The 20,247-nt window shown below is 40.0% G+C and overlaps 1 protein-coding gene across 1 annotated transcript in view; it reads left to right on the top strand.

Annotated features, from left to right (window-relative positions):
• LOC140714547 (low-density lipoprotein receptor-related protein 1-like) overlaps positions 1-20,247 on the top strand; it is a 1,940,354-nt gene that overhangs the window by 1,336,181 nt on the left and 583,926 nt on the right. Inside the window, exons 28-31 of the mRNA XM_073025830.1 lie at positions 662-793; positions 5,864-6,091; positions 7,562-7,736; positions 10,631-10,725. Coding sequence (XP_072881931.1) covers positions 662-793; positions 5,864-6,091; positions 7,562-7,736; positions 10,631-10,725 — 630 coding nt within the window. The remainder of the gene's footprint in view (positions 1-661; positions 794-5,863; positions 6,092-7,561; positions 7,737-10,630; positions 10,726-20,247) is intronic.

Genomic DNA, 20,247 nt, shown 5'->3' with positions numbered 1-20,247 from the left:
TCTGTTAATTTGATCATCTACAGCAAATGTTGCCACTTTATTACTGTTAGAGAGAGCTGAAAGACCAGTGGATCCACACCTAAATGTATTCAGTTATTTATATATACCTTTGTGCTTTTACAAAAATGGTCGAAGCATCTATGGTAACTGATACTGAATGACAGTGAATTACTATTCCCCAAAGCCCAAACATTTTTCATCTATTGCCGACCAAATAATAGAAGCTATGTTACACGCTGACTATTTTTAAAGTTCATAATTGCTTCCCTCCTCTAAGCAAATTTTAATGACTAATAAATGGAATGAAATCATTTTCAAATTGTAATTCTTAGCAATTTTAACAATAATGCCCAAAATTTAGAAAGATAGTTATTTCATGAATTAATGGAATTGCAAACTATGGGATGAAATAGCAAGGATAAACCTTTATGTGTGAGATTGCATTGTGTAAGAAATTGCTTTTCTGAGTAGTGAATCCAAGATGGATTTTTTCCCTGGGATCCTTAACTTCATGTTTTTGTCTAATAAGCCATTTAGGCAATTTGTTACTTATTTATCTGTTTTAAATGAAATATTGCAATTGTTATTTATGCTTGTTTGCTGGATCATTGGTGTAGCAGGAAAACTTGCTAATAAATGGAAGTTGTGTTTATAATTACAGCACCAAATCCTTGTGAGTCTAATAATGGCAAAGGGCCATGTTCTCATTTGTGCCTGATTAATTACAATGGAACTGCTGCTTGCACATGTCCTCATCTAATGAAACTGGCCCCCGATGAGAAGAACTGCTATGGTAAGTGTCTGAAAATCTGTCATATTAAAATAACGCTACATAAATGTTTTTCAGACAGTAGAAAAACTAGGAAGCTTCTGCTCTACCTCTGTGGGTGATTACATAATTTATTAAAAAGTTATTAGAAAAGCTTTTTATTGAAGTGGACTCAAATTCATTCTCAAATATGAACAAAAGGAATAGAATTTTTGCTAGCTAAGCTGACATCAATGAGAAATACAATGAGACATGGTGGATAAAATGACAGGATAGGAACTTGTTTTCATTCCTCCATACAATTGAATAAGATATTTGTGCTCATTTGAATGGAACTGAAAGTTTATCTGATGTTAAAATTATAATTTTTGATTAGCACTTTGAGTGGAAGCATGAACCGTAACTAAGGAAAAGGACGTGGATAATGCTGAGATCAGAAAGGATGTGTTGATATTCTAGGGAATGTCGGGTGCCTTGAGAATCTCTAAGGTGAATTAATTCTAAGTACCAAATGGATTTTATCTCACGATTCTGAGGGAGGCAAGGTGGAGGGAGATATAAAGCTATCATATCTTCACATCCTCTTAAGCCACAGGCTAAGTCTCCGAAGACTGAAAAATAGTCAATATTATCCATTTGTTTAATCCAGGAAATTATAGGATGCTGTGGTTGCATCAGTGTTAGGGAAACTATTAGGGAAGATTTTTAAGGACTGGATTTATTTTATTTAGAGGTACACCTTCCGGTCAACTAGTCCATACCACCCAGTTACACCCATGTGACCAATTAACCCACTAACCTGTACACCTTTGGAATCTGCGAGAAAACTGGAACACGTGGAGGAAACCTACACGGTCACAGGGAGAATGTACAAGCTGCTTACATACAGGGACAGAACTGGATCAGGGTCACTGGCCCTGTGATAGTATTAGACTAACTGCTACTGTACATTTGCCATTTTCCATGGGACCACCTTCTCCATGACTCCCTCCCTCACCCATCCCACACTGATCTTTGGCAATTTCTCCTGGAACTGCAGGATGTGCAACACCTACCCCTACACTTCCAACCTCATCCGAATCCGGAGAGGAGAGTGCATCATGGCAGAAAGGGAAGGGGGGGGGCGCACCAGAGTGAGGTGAAAGGCAAGTGAGGAGAAGAGAAAAGGTAAGAGAAGAGCCAGAGTGGAGAATGGGAAAAGAAAGGTGAGAGGGAGGAAGGAGAAATGATTGAAAGTTGGAGAAACCAGTGTTCATGCCGTCAGTTTGGAGGATACCCAGATGGAATATGAGGTGTTGCTCCTCCAACTTGAGAGTGGCTTCATCGTAGCAGTAGAAGAGGCCATGGGCCAACATGTCAGAATGGGAATGGGGAGTGGAATTAAAATGGCTGACCACCGGGAAACCCTTCCTGTTGCAGACAGAGCAAAGGTGTTGACAAAGTATCCCCCAATCTACGTCGGGTCTCAATTATGTAGGGGAGGCCACAGGGGGAGCACAAGGTAGAGTACATGACCTTGACAGACTCGGGGCTGAGGTGTTGTCTCATCTGGAAGGACTGTTTGGGGCCCTGAATTGTGGTGAAGAAGGAGGTGAATGGGCAGGTGCAGCTGTTCTTTCGCATACAGGGATATGTGTTAGGAGGTTGATCAGTGGGGAGGAACAAATAGACAAAGAAATCAGGGAGAGAGCGTGACCTGTGGAAAGTGGACAGTGGGGGAGTGGGAGATAAAGATGTGTTTCAACCATGATTTCCCGGTGGCCAACCACATTAATTCCACAGGCCATTCTCATTCTGACGTGTCGGTCCCTGCCACAATGAGGACACTCTCAGGCTGGAGGACCAACACTTTATATTTCATCTCCATAGCCCTCAACCAGATAGCATTAACATAGATTTCTCTAACTTCTGGTACTTTCTCAACCCCTTACCCCACTCTTCTTTTCCATTCCCCATTCTGGATCTCCTCTTACCAACTCTCTTCCCTTCATTGCCTATCACCTCCCTTTTGTGTTCCTCCTCCCTCCCTTTCTCCCATGGTCCACTCTCCTCTCCCATTAGATTTATTCTTCATCCCTTTATTTCTTCCACCTGTCACCTCCCACCCAGCTTCTTACTTCATCCCCCTCCCATGCCCGAGTGCCTTCTCCTCACCTGGCTTCACTCATCACCTTCTACATTGTCCTCCTTCTCTTGTCCATCGTCTTATTCAGGCTTCTTCCCTTTCTTTTCCAAACCTGATGAAAGGTCTTAGCCCAAAAAGTCAACTCATATTTCCTCACCATAGATGCTCCCTGACCTGTTGAGTTCCTCAGACATTTTCTGTGTGTTACTCTGGATTTCCAGCATCTGCAGAATCTCTTGTGTTTATTACTTTCTCTACATCAGCTTCCAGCACCGGTAGCTTTTGTGTCTCTGCTTAAAATTATCAGTGGCATAGAAAGAGTAGATAGTTACTTGTTGTTTACCCCAGCATGGAAGTATCAAATAATAAAAGGAACAGGTTTAAGGTAAGAAGGTGGAAAGTTTAAAGGAGATGTGCTGAATATGTTAGGTGCCTGGAACACACTAAGAGAGGAGATGGCAGAAAAGTTCAAAGCTCAAAGCATATTTATTATCAAGATATGTATAAATTATACAATCTTGAGATGTGTCTCCTTACAGGCAGCCACAAACTGTGAAACACAAAAGAACCCATTTTTTAAAACCTAACAAACACCCAATGCACAGAAAGAGACAAATTCTGCATGCACCAGCGTTCAGCATGAAAGTGAGTCCATAGACATGAAAGCTGGAGCAGCCGGAGCAGGCCCACAGCCTCAGACTCAGTACCACGGAGAGCAGAGTAAGCATTGTGAAGCAGCGGGCAGAACCGGCTTAATCCTCATCTTCGGTCCCCGACACCCCACACAACAAATCAAAGCCAATTATTATCATTGCTTATTGTCATATATACAAGTACACGTATGCAGCCTCAGAGGAAGATAGCATCGTATAAGCAGCATTCACAAGAAAAGGAAACATAACTTGTACCTTTTTTTTGAGGAATTTTTACAAAAATATCACAATTAGAGCAAAAAACAAGGTAGTAAACAAATTTACAAAGACGTTGTCAGGTCTGGAGAACCTGAGTTAAAAGGAAAGATTGAATAGGTTAGGGCTGTATTCTTTAGAACGTAGTATATTGAGAGGAGATTTTATAGAGGTATATAAATTTATGAGGGGGATCGATAGGGTAAATGCCAGTAATCTTTTTCCACTGAGGTTGGATGGGACTACAACTGGAAGTCATGGGTTAAGGGTGCAAGGTGAGAATTTTAAGGAGAGGATGAAGGGAAACTTCTTCACTCGAAGGGTCGTGAGAGTGTGGAATGACCTGCCAGCACACAAGAGGTGCAAGTGAGCTCTCTCAATGTTTAAGAGAGCTTTGGTTAGGTACATGGATAGTAGGGATATGGAGGGCTATGGTCCTGGTGCTGGTCGATGGGAGCAGGCAATTTAAATGGTTTCAGCATGGATGAGATGGGCCAAAGGGCCAGTTCTGTGCTGAACTTATCTGTGACTCACTGGTCAGAATGGAAATAAACTGTAGTGTTTCGGGTTTTGCAACAAAAGCAAAGTTAAAGAAGCATTTGGACAGACACAAGAACAGGTGGGGATTAGAAGGATATGGACCTCAAGCAGGCATTAGAAGGTATCAGGTTGGCACAGACATAGTGAGTCAAAGAGCCTTTCCTTTTACCATACTGTTCTATATTCCCTGTTCGAGTGCATTTTTAACTAAGATGAATATGTGGGTTGTGCGTCCAGAGACGTGAGCCTTTCTGGTGCCGACTGTCTGGGCGCAGAACTCAGAAAAAGCAACATTGTAAATCAGCAAGTTGTTTGTCATGTCTCCTCCCTTACTGTGAAACAGGGACACCTCTTTTTCCCTTATTAGGGAGAGAGCGAGCGAGTAGTCTTTAGGGTACGGCAAGTCTGTGCCTTGATTAATGCTTGCTGCAGGCTTGAGTACTCGATGGAGGGTGCTGATGCTTTTTTACTGCTGGGGGTGGAGTGTGGTCATTGCCTTGCTGCTGCTTTTGTGTGGGAGGGGGGAGCTGGGGGGGGGCTTTGGGGTTCGAACATTTAACTGTCATTCATTCTTTGGGGCACGCCTCTGCTTTTGTGGATATTTGTGAAGAAAAAGAATTTCAGGATGTATATTGTATACATTTATCTGACATTAAATGTACCTATTGAAATAAAACCCAAAGAAGGAACACAACACAAATTAATAAGAGGCTGCTAACTTAAATGTTCCTTTAAATGTGGTATCAAACCTCAAATCTTATTATTTGTTCAGGTGGATGTAAAATACCCAATATCATTTGATATTAAAAATTCTTACCATGTGCTAGCCAAGATTAATCCCTCAATTTTTAACCATCACTGCAATTCATTATTACATATAGTGTCTTTGAGTTATTTCCCCTAGGACATAGAATGTGATATATAAAAGCACATTTTTTAAAGATTGTCATGACATATAGAAGCTAAGTAAAACTTCACAACAATAATTGTTAAAATAAATAACAGAATTGACTTTTGCTGATTAGTGGATTTAAATTATACTGATTCACTAGCATCCTAATATGCAATTCCAGTAAGATTTATCTTCATCTTACACATTTCACCAAAGGCATAGTAGAATTTCTGAGCATGTACTTTTTGAATGGATTTTCAATTTTTCTTCCCATAGCCAGCAGACCAGTTCTTTTCTCAAAGTTAATTAAACAACAGTTCAGATACTTGTCCTGCAGACCTCCAATAAAAGGGAAGAAATAAAAGTTATACTAAAGTAGCTTTGGATTTTATTTACTTTTTGATGTAAGGAGTTTTGGAGCCTGTATATTTGACAGGTGAGTAATTTAAAAATGCATGTCAAGATCTGAAGGGTATTTAAAACATTTATCATTTGGAGAAGGAAGGGATTGGGTATTTGGAAATGTCAGATTATTTTGCAGTACATTACATTGCCTTTAAACTAGTTTAAAATTTAAACATTAAGCAAAAGCTGAATTAAACATTAAACTATTTTATTACTTTGTGCAGAACAAAAGGAATTTTTAATCTATTCAAGAAATTCTGAGATCCGTGGAGTCGATGTTGATAATCCATACTATAATTACATCACACCATTTACTGATCCAGATATCAGTCAAGTTAAAACCATTGATTTTGATGCATCAGAAGAACGAATTTACTGGTCTGATTTAAAGCCTCGGTTTATAAAACGAGCCTTCATAAATGGCACAGGAATAGAAACAGTGGTCTCTGCAGGTAAGTAGAAATTAATGATGAAATGAAAAAGCAAACAAAATACTAACACCATTGAAAATGCCAGCCCTGAGTGTGCATTTAGTTTATCCAGATACTCTAATTCCTGAGCTCAAACAGACATTCCTTTTACAGCCAGTTTGTACTGAAATATTGGATTTAGAAAAGGCAATGATGGAGAGTTCTTTTTCACTTATGGGATCTGGAGAATCACTGGAAAACATAGCCATTCTTATTCATCTCTAGCTGCCCTTGAAAAGAGAATATATCATTTAAGGGACCAGTTCGCATTGATCAAGTCAAGTCAAGTCAACTTTTATTGTCATTTCGACCATAACTGCTGGTACAGTGCATAGTAAAAATGAGACGTTTTTCAGGACCATGGTGTTACATGACACAGTACAAAAAACTAGACTGAACTACGTAATACAGAGAAAGCTACGCTAGACTACAGACCTACACTGGACTGCATAAAGTGCACAAAAACAGTGCAGGCATTACAATAAATAATAAACAGGACAGTAGGGCAAGGTGTCAGTCTAGGCTCTGGGTATTGAGGAGTCTGATGGCTTGTGGGAAGAAACTGTTACATAGTCTGGTTGTGAGAGCCCAAATGCTTCGGAGCCTTTTCCCAGATGGCAGGAGGGAGAAGAGATTGTAAGAGAGGTGCATGGGGTCCTTCATAATGCTGTTTCCTCTGTGGATGCAGCGTGTAGTGTAAATGTCCGTGATGGCAAGAAGAGAGACCCTGATGATCTTCTCAGCTGACCTCACTATCCGCTGTAGGGTCTTGCGATCCGAGATGGTGCAATTTCTGAATTTTTGATTTAATATTACTGAGACTTCATTGGATGTAAGGTTCTCTTTTTTTATTATTTGGAAATTAGTTGAAATGCAGTGTCAATTAAAATGTTAGCAATATTGCTTCATTGAAATCACTGGTATCGACTATAATGAGGTGAATACACCAGGTGACCTCATTATACATGCATTTAGCATTGGTAGCCCAGAACTCATCATCCCCTTTAATCATAATAATCATATTTATTTAACTATTGAGATGAGAATATTGTGAATGAGGGTAAAAATGTGAATTCAATACAAATGAGGTACAAACAAAGATGGAGGAAAAATTAGACAAAGATGCTTAGTATTTCCTGTTTCAATTGATCAAAGTTAGAATTGAGATTGAGCATTTTAATTGTTCCCCTTTTGGGAGAGAGAGGTTTATAGGCTTTGCATTGGGTAATTGATGTCTAAATGAGGTAATTTAATGAATGTTATGCAGAGACCAAGTTCCAGATCCTATTTTCATAAAATAGATACTGATGAGTGAACTAATAAGATATCATTACATTTGAGTGGCTTTACCTCACCTTTTGACATACTCCTTTTTCAATACATATTGCTTCAATTTCATGTTGTTTTTATGCAACTATACTTAGGCACTAAATTAATTATTTTTCTTTATAGACTTGCCATATGCACATGCAATTGCAGTGGACTGGGTTTCCAGAAACATTTACTGGACAAGTTCAGATTTAGAAGAGGCTCAGATTAACGTTGCAAGATTAAATGGCTCCCTGCGGACCTCCATAATTCATGGACTTGATCACCCACAGTTTCTAGTAGTGCACCCACTTAAAGGGTAAGCTATTGAACAGCTTATTGAACTGCAGAGAGCACAAGAATTCAATTTTGTGTTTGGAATAATTACTGAAACTGTCTAATCAAATCACAATTCTGTGCTTGAGTAGTAGCTGCAGTGGTTTCATAAGCAAAAAATAACATTTAATGGCAGAATTTTTATTTATAAGTCAACTGTATTGCAAGCATCAACCCTAACAAATGAAGAAAGTAAAATAAATCTTCATAGAACCATAGAACACTACAGCACAGTACAGGCCCTTCAGCCCTCCATGTTGTGCCGACCTACATAATCTTTAAAAAAAAAGTACTAATCCCACCCATAACCCTCCCTTTTTCTTTCATCCATGTGCCTGTCGAAGAGGCTCTCAAATACGCCTAATGTTTTAACCTCCACCACCATCCCTGGCAAGTCATTCCAGGAACTCACAACCCTCTGTGTAAAAAACTTACCCCTGATGTCTCCCCTGAACTTCTGTCCCTTAATTTTATACATATGCCCTCTGGTGTTTGATATTGGTGCCCTGGGAAACAGGTACTGACTATCCGCCCTATCTATGCCTCTCATAACCTTGTAGACCTCTATCAAGTCCCCTCTCATTCTTCTACGCTCCAAAGAGAAAAGTCCCAGCTCTGCTAATCTTGCTTCGTATGACTTGTTCTCCAAACCAGTCAACATCCTGGTAAATCTCCTCTGCACCCTCTCCATAGCTTCCACATCCTTCCTATAATGAGGTGACCAGAATTGAACACAAAACTCTAAGTGTGGTCTCACCAGAGATTTGTAGAGTTGCAACATGACCTCTCTACTCTTGAACTCAATCCCTCTGTTAATGAAGCCTAGCATCCCATAGGCCTTCTTAACTACCCTTCTCACTGCCCAACCTCATGGTAAGAGAGTTTAAAAAAAATGAAAATCGAAAATATTTGGAAACACTCAGTATGTAAATCAAATGGAGTGTTTCCAGCACTTTCTGTCTTTATTTCTAATTTCCAGCATGAATCAGTGTTTTTTTTAAATTTTAATTTATGGGAGATTTTAACAATTTGATTTCTTCTGTCGGTTACTAAAATGAGCACTAAACATTGACACTGCATAAGCCAGAAAGATTCCTTGTTTAATGGCATTATGGAGGAGTGGGTTCATAGCGGTCTCATCGGAAATAAATTGCCCTTGCAGAAAACAACTGAAATGCTCAGTGGTTCAGACTCACACTATCTCTGAAACAAACTGCTTCATGCTGTCATTTTCCATGTTTCCACCCATCTCCCAATTCCATTTGTAAAATCTGCTGTGTGTAGCCATTGCTGATGTCTGCAGTGTAATCAAATGTATTTCATCTTGTCATATCCCAGCCTATTACCCTCTTTACTTCTGCTAAAACAAAAATGGATTACTCCCAACATCAACATATTCCAGAAGAATCTTATACACTTGCCCACTCTTACAGAGATGTTTTAACTCCTCATATTTTAAACACCATTTACTTTCCCACCTGTGGATTAAATATCCATGAGATTTCATGAACACCCTGTTCAATTAGATCACACTAGAATCCCTTTACCAGCGCCAGCTACCAGAATCTACGTTCAACATCTCTTAATGTTGCCTCATCTTGCAATTCTACTCAATTCCTGTAACAATCCATATATATATGAAAAGAAAACTCTAAATGGTTAATTTGTTGGAGTCTTACATCTGTGCACAAGTCATACCGATGTACCACAAAACCAAACTTATTTCTTTCTCTTGTGTTACTATAGCAACTCATTTACTGGCTTCATGAGAAAATAAGCGGAGATGTAGAATCCATTCTCAGAATACCAGATTAATCATCACACAGCCCTCCCCTTGCTTGATGCACTGGACACGCAGAATTGTCCTCCACATTGCTGCCATACTCCATTGTAAATCTGAAATGAAATGTTTCCATCAACTCTCTGTGAAAGCCTCCACAGGGGATTTGCATCAAAGTAATCTTCTTTTAAATTATTGAAGAATACAAGTACTTTCATCCCTTGAATTAATATTAGTATTGGTGCTGACAAACCCTCGATTACACAAATATTTAGAGGTAAATTGAGGCCAAAATTTTAAAGCTACATTTATAGTGCTATTATCTTCACATTCTTTAAGAAGGGTTAGGCATCAATTTCCTTATTAATTCTGGAACATTTCTAGGTGCTTATTTACCACCCACTTCTGGTTTCCCTTGACAGGTTGTAGTCCTTGGTGATGAATTGCTGTGGTCCATGTTTTGAAGCTGTTCCCAACATGCGTCAGGGAATAGAAGAATATTGTTTCAAGAACTGTGAAAGCACAATTAGGATATGGTAACACACAAAAAATGCTGGATGAGCTCAGCAGGCCAGGAAGCATCCATGGAAAAATGGTACAGTTGACATTTTGGACCAAGACCCTGCATCAGGACTGGAAAAAAGACTGGAAATTTTTTTTTGTCCAGTTCTGAGGAAGGGTCTCAGCCTAAAATGTTGACTGTACTCTTCCAGCATCCACAGATTTCCTGTTGTTTGTGATTGGGATACTGTCTAACTTTTAAAGCAATATGATTTCTTTTTTTAAGTTTCTGACTTGCCAGCCAAACCCATCCAGGCCTATTGAATATTTTGGAACACAAATACAAAGAGCACTCGCCCAAAATATTTTTTAATGCTTTATAACTTTTTAATTAATCTCATTCACAATAGCAAATGATTAAGTCTATTTGTCCCATAGAATCCTCCACTAAAGTTAATCTGGAAGGATTTGTTACAAAGCAGCTCAAAAACAAATCATGGGTGAAAAGCTAGAAGCAAGGCATGAGAATATTGACATCTACACTAATGTGAAAGTATTTTTAATTTCAGCTTGTGTATCCATATTTCCTGTTACAGGATACTGTGCTGGATCGATGGAAACAATATCAGCTCAGCAAACCTGGATGGCAGCAATATCAAGAATCTTTTCATGAATCAAAGGGAACCAGTTGGTAATTCAAATATTTATTTTTTTGAAGCCTTGATAGATTCAATGACAGGGACTTTAGCTGTGTTTGCTTCTGGTATATACAGTACATAAGAAATAAATGTATGAATAAAGACTTACAGTAACCAAGATTTACACTAGAAAGTAAAGATGATGGAGATATTTTGAAATTTCAGTAATAAGCACATCTGGTACTGTTATGTTTTGTAACTCCAGAAACTAGTCGAAAGTAGAACACAGGACCTGGGGATATTCATGTACTCAATTTTCTTTTTAGTGAGGCCCTCACATACGACATGGTTTAAAGTTCAAATTTCAAATAAAATATATTATCAAAGTACATATATGTCACCATCTACAACCCTGAGTTTCATTTGCAGACATACTCAATAAATCCAGAAAGGAATAATAACCATAATAGAATCAATGAAAGACTACATCAACTTGGGTGTCAAACAGTGTGCAAAAGACAACAAACTGTGGAAATACAAAAAGAAAGAAATAATAATAATAAATAAATAAGCAATAATTATCAAGATCATGAGATGAAGTGTCCTTGAAATTGAGTCCATAGGTTGTGGGAACATCTCAAAGATAAGCAAGTGATGTTGAGTGAAGTTATCCCCATTGGTTCAACAGTCTGATGGTTGAGGGGTAATCACTGTTCCTGTCCCAGGTGGTGTGAATCCTAAGGCTCCTTACTTTCTTGCTGATGGCAACAGTGAGAAGAGATCATGACCTTGGCAATGAGGGTTGCTGATAATGGATGCTGCTTTCCTGCAACAATGCTTCATGTAGATCTGCTCAATGGTGGGGAGGGCTTTATCTGTGATGGACTGGGCCATATCTACTACTTTTTGTAGGATTTATTTTTCAAGGGCATTGGTATTTCCATACCAGTCTGTGATGCAGCCAGTCATTATACTCTCCAGCACACATCTATACAACTTTATCAAAGTTTTAAATGTCATACCAAATATTTGCAGACTACTAAGGAAGTAGTGGTGCTGTCGTACTTTTTTCATAATTACATTGATGTTCTAGGCCCAGGACAGGCCCTCCAAAATGATAACACTGAGGAATGTAAAGTCGCTGACCCTCTCCACCTCTGATCCTCTGATGAGGACTGGCTCGTGAACCTCCAGCTCAAGTCAATAATCAGCTCCTTGGTTTTGCTGACATTAAGTAAGAGGTTGTTGCTGTGATGCCACTCAGCCAGATTTTCAATCTCCCTCCTATATACTGATTTGTCACCAACTTTGATTCAGCCTACCGTTGACAGCGGTGTCGTCAGCTAACTTCAATACAAGCTGTCCCCGAGTTACGAATGTCCGACTTATGAACAACTTGTACTTACGAACGGAGGAAGGAGAACGCCATCTGCCATTTTAAGTTGTTGCCGTTAACACTGTGTTGAGTATGTTCCTTTGTGTTTTGCTATTTTCTTAGCAAAATTCACCCAGACCCCCCCCCCCTTTTCCAGTCAGCACCACCCCCAATTGTCCCATTTAACCTGTCTCAGTGAGGTGGATTTTAGGACCCGGGGGAGCTCAGATCAGAACCTGCCGTCTGCGGCTGCTGCTGAATCCGCAGTGTTTCTGTTCCGTTGACAGAAAACAATCATGATTGAAAATAAAGTGGAAATGATAAAGCTATTGGAAAGAGGAGAAATGCCGTCAGTCATTGGAAAAGCATTAAGCTACAGTTGGTCAACGATCAGAACAATTTTAAAGGAAAAGGATAAAGTGAGAATAACGGAGCATGTGAAAGGCTCTGCCCCAATGAAAGCTACAATTATTACTAAGCAAAGCACTGATTTAATTATTGAAATACATGTGTTTCTTAAGTGTTTTATATGCATAGAAAGGTAAAATATATACTGTGTACTAAGGCAAACATCTGACTAACTGACGCTAAATAATACCAGATGTCCCTGTTCCGACTTACGTACAAATCTGACTTAAAGACGGACTCAGGAACAGAACTCGTTCATAACCTGGGGATTGCCTGTATAGCAAAGGAGCTGTGGTTAGCCACAAAGTCATAAGTACTTGCATAAGCAAGTAGAGCAGGGGTCTAAGCACACAGGTTTATAGTCTGGCTGTTCTGATGGAGATATTGGAGGAGATGTTGTTGCTAATCTGAACTGACAGGCATTTGCCAGTGAAGAAATCAAGGATCCAATTGCCCAAGGAGTTACTGAGGCCAAGGACGATGTAGTGACGTATGTTATTCACATACTTCTTACATGTAACCCATAATGAATTTTGTAAACAGACAAAGAATGTGAATACTTAATCAAACAATATGCAGGTATTTACAAAATTATTCAAATACTATTGAGATATTAAATACTTCACACTCCTTCCTGCATAGCTATAAACTCCAACTCAATATAGAATGCATCTCATCTCAAAATATTACATATTACTCATTAGTAATCTACACACACACACACATACACACACACACACACACACACACACACACACACACACACACACACACACACACACACACACACACACACACACACACACACACACACACACACGTTTGATGACTACAATCTGGAACGATTGAGACCTGTGCAGTGCTGGATTAGTGATTTTGCTGAATCACAAGTGGCTAGGTTAGGATTAAATGAATAACCATCTCTAATACACTTACTGATCTACTCATCCTTTGATGATAAAGAAAAAACAAACAACAAATGGAACGCAAGCGAAATTCATTGAAGTACAGTTCAGATAACATATCTTCCAAGGTTTAGTTACTTCATAAGGTTGCATCAGAAGGTTTGTTGTTGCCACTTCCAAAGTGAAGAGTTGGATTGTACAACTAGGCAGAGTTACATGTCTGAAAGTGGGGGTCATCAGGATAGTCTTGTGTTTCATCTTGAATGACAATTGAATCTTCAAGACCTGGTGATAGTGATGAAGTTGGGACAGCATTTTCAAGAACTGGTGATAGTGGTGGCAGCACATCTGGCTGACCTGAATTTGATGGCATTGTAATTTCAAGTGTTTACTCCTGTCTTGGACTTTCCCTAGCTATCCTGCAAGCTAACCTGTTTCATGTCTATGGTCTTTCTTTAATTAGTTTATCTTGCAACGTCCATATTCAATAGTTCTTGGTCAGTAATAAAAGTGTGTTGCCCGAGACCTTTTATCAGTTCATCTGTCAGCTAAATTAATCTATCAATGGACAGTCTTTCAGCTACCTCTTCCTTGTTTTCATCAAAACTTTCTCCCCCACTGTCTTTTGACTCTGGACTTGCAACCGACTGCACTATTTCAGCATCAGTATAACGATGAACTGTAGGTTCATTGTCATCGATATCCATCCACTCGTTATTGTTATGTTATTTGCATCCAGCCTTGATGCAATATCCTTCACAGCAGGATTACTTAGATCTTTAGCATAAGAAAGCAGGTCATGTACAATCTGTTTTAGCTTGGAAACCCTAAATCCTGTAAAGTTATTTCCAATTTCCTCACTGGGTGCTGACTCCAAATTCTAACTTGGCCACAATTTATGCCATGTATTCTTCAGCGCTGATTCTTCTCCTGAATCCCAGGCATCAGCAACTCCATAAATCATTTCTCGCACGTTAAATTCTTTCACTAATTCCTGTACTGGGTTTGTCAGGGTCAACTGCTCTCAGGAGCCACTTCATAAACAGGGATCAATACTTAGCCTTCAAAGAGCATTAAATGCTATTTTCCAGGGTTGAATTCATGACATACAGTTAGGTGAAAGGCAGATACTGTAAACATTATCCTTTCCCAAGAGTTCTGCTTTTTGATGCGCAGAGCAGTTATCTAGCATCGGCATTATTTTTAAATTTTTGTCTAGACCGACAGAGTCACAGTGAGCTCTCGCTGCTGGAACAAAGTAATGTTAGAATAAGAATTAGAATTTTATCTCACAATATGAGGGAGTAAAAATCTTTATGTTGCATCTCTGTCACTAGTGATAAGGAAGGGAATTGTTGGAAGATAGTGCCCAGACAGTAAGATTGCATACAGAAGAGTCTGGTATACATGTGTGTCCAGTCAGATACAACGTACAGTCAGATATGCAATTAGATCAATGTGTATTGATAAATCTGATGGCCTGATGAAAGAAGCTTTCCCGGTGCCTGTTGGTCCTGGCCTTAATGCTGTGGTATGGTTTGCCAGACAGAAGCAGCTGAAATAGTTTGTGGTTGGGTGGCTGGAGTCCCTGATGATCCTTCAGGCCTTCTTTATACACCTGCTGTTGTAAATGTCCTGATTAGAGGAAAGTTTACATCCACAGATGAGCTGGGCTGTCCGCACCACTCTCAGCAATGCCCTGTGATTGAGGGTAGTACAGTTCCCATAACAGGCGGTGACACAGCCAGTCAGGATGTTCTCAATGGTGCTCCCGTAGAAAGTCCTGAGGATCCTAGGACTCATGCCAAATTTCTTCAGCCACCTAAGGTGAAAGAGGCACGTTCGTGCTTTTTCTGCAACACAGCCGGTATGTATAATCCAGGTGAGATCCTGAGTGATGTATGCACTGAGAAACTTGAAACAACTCACCCTCTCAACTATAGTCCCATGATGTCAATAGGGGCTAGTCCATCTCTGTTCCTCCTGTAATCCACAATCAACTCCTTAGTTCTTTTGACATTGAGGGAGAGGCTGTTTTCTTGGCACCACTGTGTCAGTGTGTTCAAACCATTCCAATGTAATGTCCGTAGTAATCCATCCGTTTTTAAATTCAAAGGCTCAAAGGTTCACTTATTATCAAAGTATACAACTCTGAAATTCTTCTTCTCCAGATAGCCAGGCAACTAAGAAACAACAGAACAGTACAATTATCCTCAAATCACTCCTCTCCACATAAAAAGACAAGCAAAAATGAAACAGGCACATTAACCCCATCCCTAAATCCCCCTCCTCAGCACACAAAAAAACGAGAGAGATTGGACAAAAAATACAGAATAGAATAAACTATAAGACTTTAAAAAATGTCCATAGTCCAAGTCTATATTTATATCATACCCAAAATGCAGAAAATCTGGGTAACATTCTCCAAGCACAGTGGTGGCCTCTCCTCTCTCCAGCAGCAGAGTGATCCAACCAGCAATCAGAAGGCAGCTTCCCCTCTCTCACTAGCAATACAAAGACAAGCAGGCAGTGCTCACCCTCTGCATTCACCTCAAAGTTTCAATCTCCATCATCACTTTAATCGGCGACTAATGGAAGCTTTAATTTGCAAAAAGGAGATGAACATCGGGTCACATCACATCCCGCAGTCCTTTCACCATGAGGTTCGTGAACACTACCTCTGCCTCCTGGAATATTCTTGAGAGATTGCAGACTGCCCAATCAGCCCTACAGATGTAATCTCTGAGGAAGATTTCTTACTCTTGTGGGATAACAACTTTCCTGACAGGTGGGGGAGAGGAGTCACTCTGCTTGGGAAGTGAGACACATGACTGTGAAACAGTCTCAGATTCTGGGGCCTTTGCAGTGTTGCTTGAAGGAGCTGACTCTTAAACTGCAGGAAATGGTTCTAACAGCTCTGAACACCTTTCTTCTGGGTAAGTTGGCATCTCAAACAGTCCATGGCAAGGTGCTCTACTTGCTGATCTCTTCTAGGCCACTAGACAAAGTTTTGACCCAATGGCTTCATTTTGACTACACCTCAATGAAGCTCCTCCAACACTATAACTCTCAGCTTGGATGATACAACAATTCTGAATCCTTCTATGAGACAAACCCAGTCAAGAGTAAGTTCATCCTGGTGTTGGGAAAAATGAGGGTACTGGAATTTCTGCTTGCACATTCCAGACATTTTGGGTTGCCCTGTAGACCTGAGATAGTGAGGGGTCTTTTCTGGTTTCCCCTTGGATCATCTCTGCCATTATAAGGGGACTTTCAATTTGCATTAGTATCCATTTCCTATTCCAAGGGTAAACAGGACAATCCATCAACATTTTTATGATTAGTTGCCCTCTTGAATTCAATCTTGTAATTTGTCTCCTCCAAGAAACAGAGCCTATCTCTGCATTCATGCTGCTGCTGTTAGTGGAAACCTTTCTGTAGATTGAAAATGGACACCAATGGTTGATGATCAGTAATGAGTGTAAGCTCTTTCCTACACAGAAAATGGTTGAAATGTTTTAAACCTGAAAGCTGACTCAAGGCCTCTCTGCCAATCTGTGTGTAATTTTACTCAGCAGTGGTAAGGAAACATGATGCAAAGGCTGTGGGATTTTCACTTGCTTTTGGCTATAGCTTTCTGGCAGAGTGCATGTGCAGATGCTACTCCAAAAATAAGATTATAAAAGCAATAAAGCCCTTTTATCTGTAATGATTGTAAGAAACATTTTGGATTCTCCTTCTAACTCCATCTGTAGGTAAGCCTCACCTCATAGAAACATAGAAATATAGAAAACCTACAGCACAATACAGGCCCTTCGGCCCACAATGCTGTACCAAACATGTACTTAATTTAGAAATTATCGAGGGTTACTCATTGCCCTCTATTTTTCTAAGCTCTATGTACCTATCCAAGACTCTCTTAAAAGACCTGATTGTATCCACCTCCACCACCATCACCAGCAGCCCATTGCACACACTCACCACTCTCTGTATAAAGAATATATCCCTGACATCTCCTGTGTACCTACTTCCAAGCACGTTAAAACTACGCCATCTCATGTTACCCATTTCAGCTCTGGTAAAAAGCCTCTGATTAGCCACATGATCAATGCCTCTCATTATCTTATACACCTCTATCAGTTCACCTCTCATCCTCCATTGCTTCAAGGAGAAAAGGCCGAGTTCACTCAACCTATTCTCATAAGGCATGCTCCCCAATCCAGGCAACATCCTTGTAAATCTTCTCTGTACCCTTTCTACAGTTTCCACATCCTTCCTGTAGTGAGGTGACCAGAACTGAGCACAGTGGGGTCTGACCAGGGTCCTATATAGCTGCAACATTACCTCTCAGCTCTTAAACTCAATCCCACAGTTGATGAAGACCAATGCACTGTATGCCTTCTTAATCACACAGTCAAACTGCACAGCAGCTTTGAATGTCCTATGGACTTGGACCCCAAGATCCCTCTGATCCTCCACACTGCCAAGAGTCTTAACATTAATATTATATTCTGCCATCGTATTTGACCTACCAAAATGAACTACCTCATACTCATCTGGGTTGAACTTCTGCCACTTCTCAGCCCAGTTTTGCATCGTATTGACGTCCCGCTGTAACCTCTGACAGCTCTCCACATGATCCGCAACACCCCCAATCTTTGTGTCATCAGTAAATTTACTAACCCATCCCTTCAGTTCCTCATCCAGGTCTTTTATAATAATCACAAAGAGAAGGGGTCCCAGAACAGAACTCCGAGGCACAACACTGGTCACCAACCTACATGCTGAATATGACCCGTCTACAACCACTCTTTGCCTTCTGTGAGCAAACCAATTCTGGATCCACAAGGCAAGGTCCCCTTGGATCCCATGCCTCCTTAATTTCTTAAAAAGCCTTGAATGAGGTACCTTATCAAATATCTTGCTAAAATCCATATACACTACACCTACTGCTCTATCTTCATCTATGTGTTTAGTCACCTCCTCAAAAAATTCAATCTCGTAAAGCATGACCTGCTCTTGACAAAGCCATGTTGACCATTCCTAATTATATTACGCCCCTCCAAATATTCAAAAATCCTGCCTCTCAGGATTTTCTCCATCAACTTATCAACCACTGAAGTGAGACTCAGTAGTCTAATTTCCTGGGCTATCTCTATTCCCTTTCTGAATAAGGGAACAGCATCTGCACCCCTCCAACCCTCCAGAACCTCTCCCATCTCCACTGATGATGCAAAAATCATTGCCAGAGGCTCAGCAATCTCCTCCCTCACCTCCCACAGTAGCTTAGGTTATATATCATCCAGTCCCGGTGACTTATCCAACTTGATGTTTTCCAAAAACTCCTCTTTCTTAATGTCTTTATGCTCAAGCTTTTCCTTAGTGAATACTGAAGTAATGTATTCATTAAACACCTCTGCTATCTCCTCTGGTTCCATACACTCTTTTCCACTGTCACAATTGATTGGTCCTATTCTCTCATGTCTTATTCACTTGCTCTTCACATACTTGTAGAATGCCTTGTGGTTTTCCTTAATCCTGCTCACTAAGGCCTTCTCATGGCTCCTCTGGCTCTACTAATTTCATTCTTAAGCTCCTTCTTGCAAGCCTTATTATTTTCTAGATCTTTATCTTTACCTAGTTTTTTGAACATTTTGTAAGCTTTTCTTTTTTCCTTGTCTAGATTTACAACAGCCTTTGTACACCATGGTTCCTGTACCCTACCATCCTTTCCCGTCTCATTGGAACGCACCTATGCAGAACGCCATGCAAATATCCCCTGAGCACTTGGAACATTTCTGCCATACATTTTCCTGAGAACATCTGCTCCCAATTTATACTTCCAAGTTCCTGCCTGATAGCTTCATATTTCCCCTTACTCCAATTAACGTTTCCTAATTTGTCAGTTCCTATCCCTCTCCAATGCTATAGTAAAGGAGATCAAGTTGTGATCACTATCTTCAAAATGCTCTCCCACTGAGAGATCTGACACCTGACCAGGTTCATTTCCCAATACCAGATCAAGTACAGCCTCTCCTCTTGTAGGCTTATCAACATATTGTGTCAGGAAACCTTCCTGAGCACACCTAACAAACTCCACCCTTCAAAACTCTTTACTCTAGGGAGTTGCCAATCAATATTTGGGAAATTAAAATCTCCCATCACGACAACACTGTTATTATTGCAAGAACACTTTGTTGAAATGTTTCTTTCCAGAAAGGTTTGCAAGGATATCTTCAATCCTGAGTAGAGAATATTTTCAGTACTGGGTAGATAGTGACTTTAGAATCAGTACAGATCCTAACAGACCCATTTGTCTTGGCTACTGGGACCACTGGGCCCCCTTGAACCTTGGACACAAGATCCACCAGTCTCTGTGTGATCATGAATGGGATAATGAAAAGGTCAGTCCATGTAAAACTTAGGTGTGGCATTTCATTTAACAACATTTTAACCTTGCTATGTTTGAGTTTTCCAACTCCATCCTTGAACATTGCTGTGGCATCATCCCATACCTTTCTTAACTTGCTTTCAGTTGGGTTTATTGCAGGGGATGGGCGTGCAAGTGGTGGATAGATCTCCAATCAAAATGTAGTTGTCTCAGCCACACAATGCTTGCCCCTCTATTTTTACCACATATAGCCCAATGTGGCTTGTTGGTCATTGTATTTCACTGTTACGAATGCCATTCCCACAGGAATTATCTGTTCTCCAGTATAAGTTCTTATTCGGATATCAGCAGAATTCAGTTAGGTATCTTTGAAATGCCATTCGAACACATTTTGTGGAATGACTGAAACAACCAAGAGAGCAACCGATTCAATTTTAATTAATTTGCCATTCACTTTTGGTGTAAGTCATATTGCTTGCCTATTGTTAGTTTTCAC

The sequence above is a fragment of the Hemitrygon akajei genome, chromosome 2 (genome assembly GCF_048418815.1).
Source record: "Hemitrygon akajei chromosome 2, sHemAka1.3, whole genome shotgun sequence".
Classification (NCBI taxonomy): domain Eukaryota; kingdom Metazoa; phylum Chordata; class Chondrichthyes; order Myliobatiformes; family Dasyatidae; genus Hemitrygon; species Hemitrygon akajei.
The sequence above is the reverse complement of the archived record's forward strand: the minus strand, read 5'-3'. Positions and strand labels throughout refer to the sequence as shown.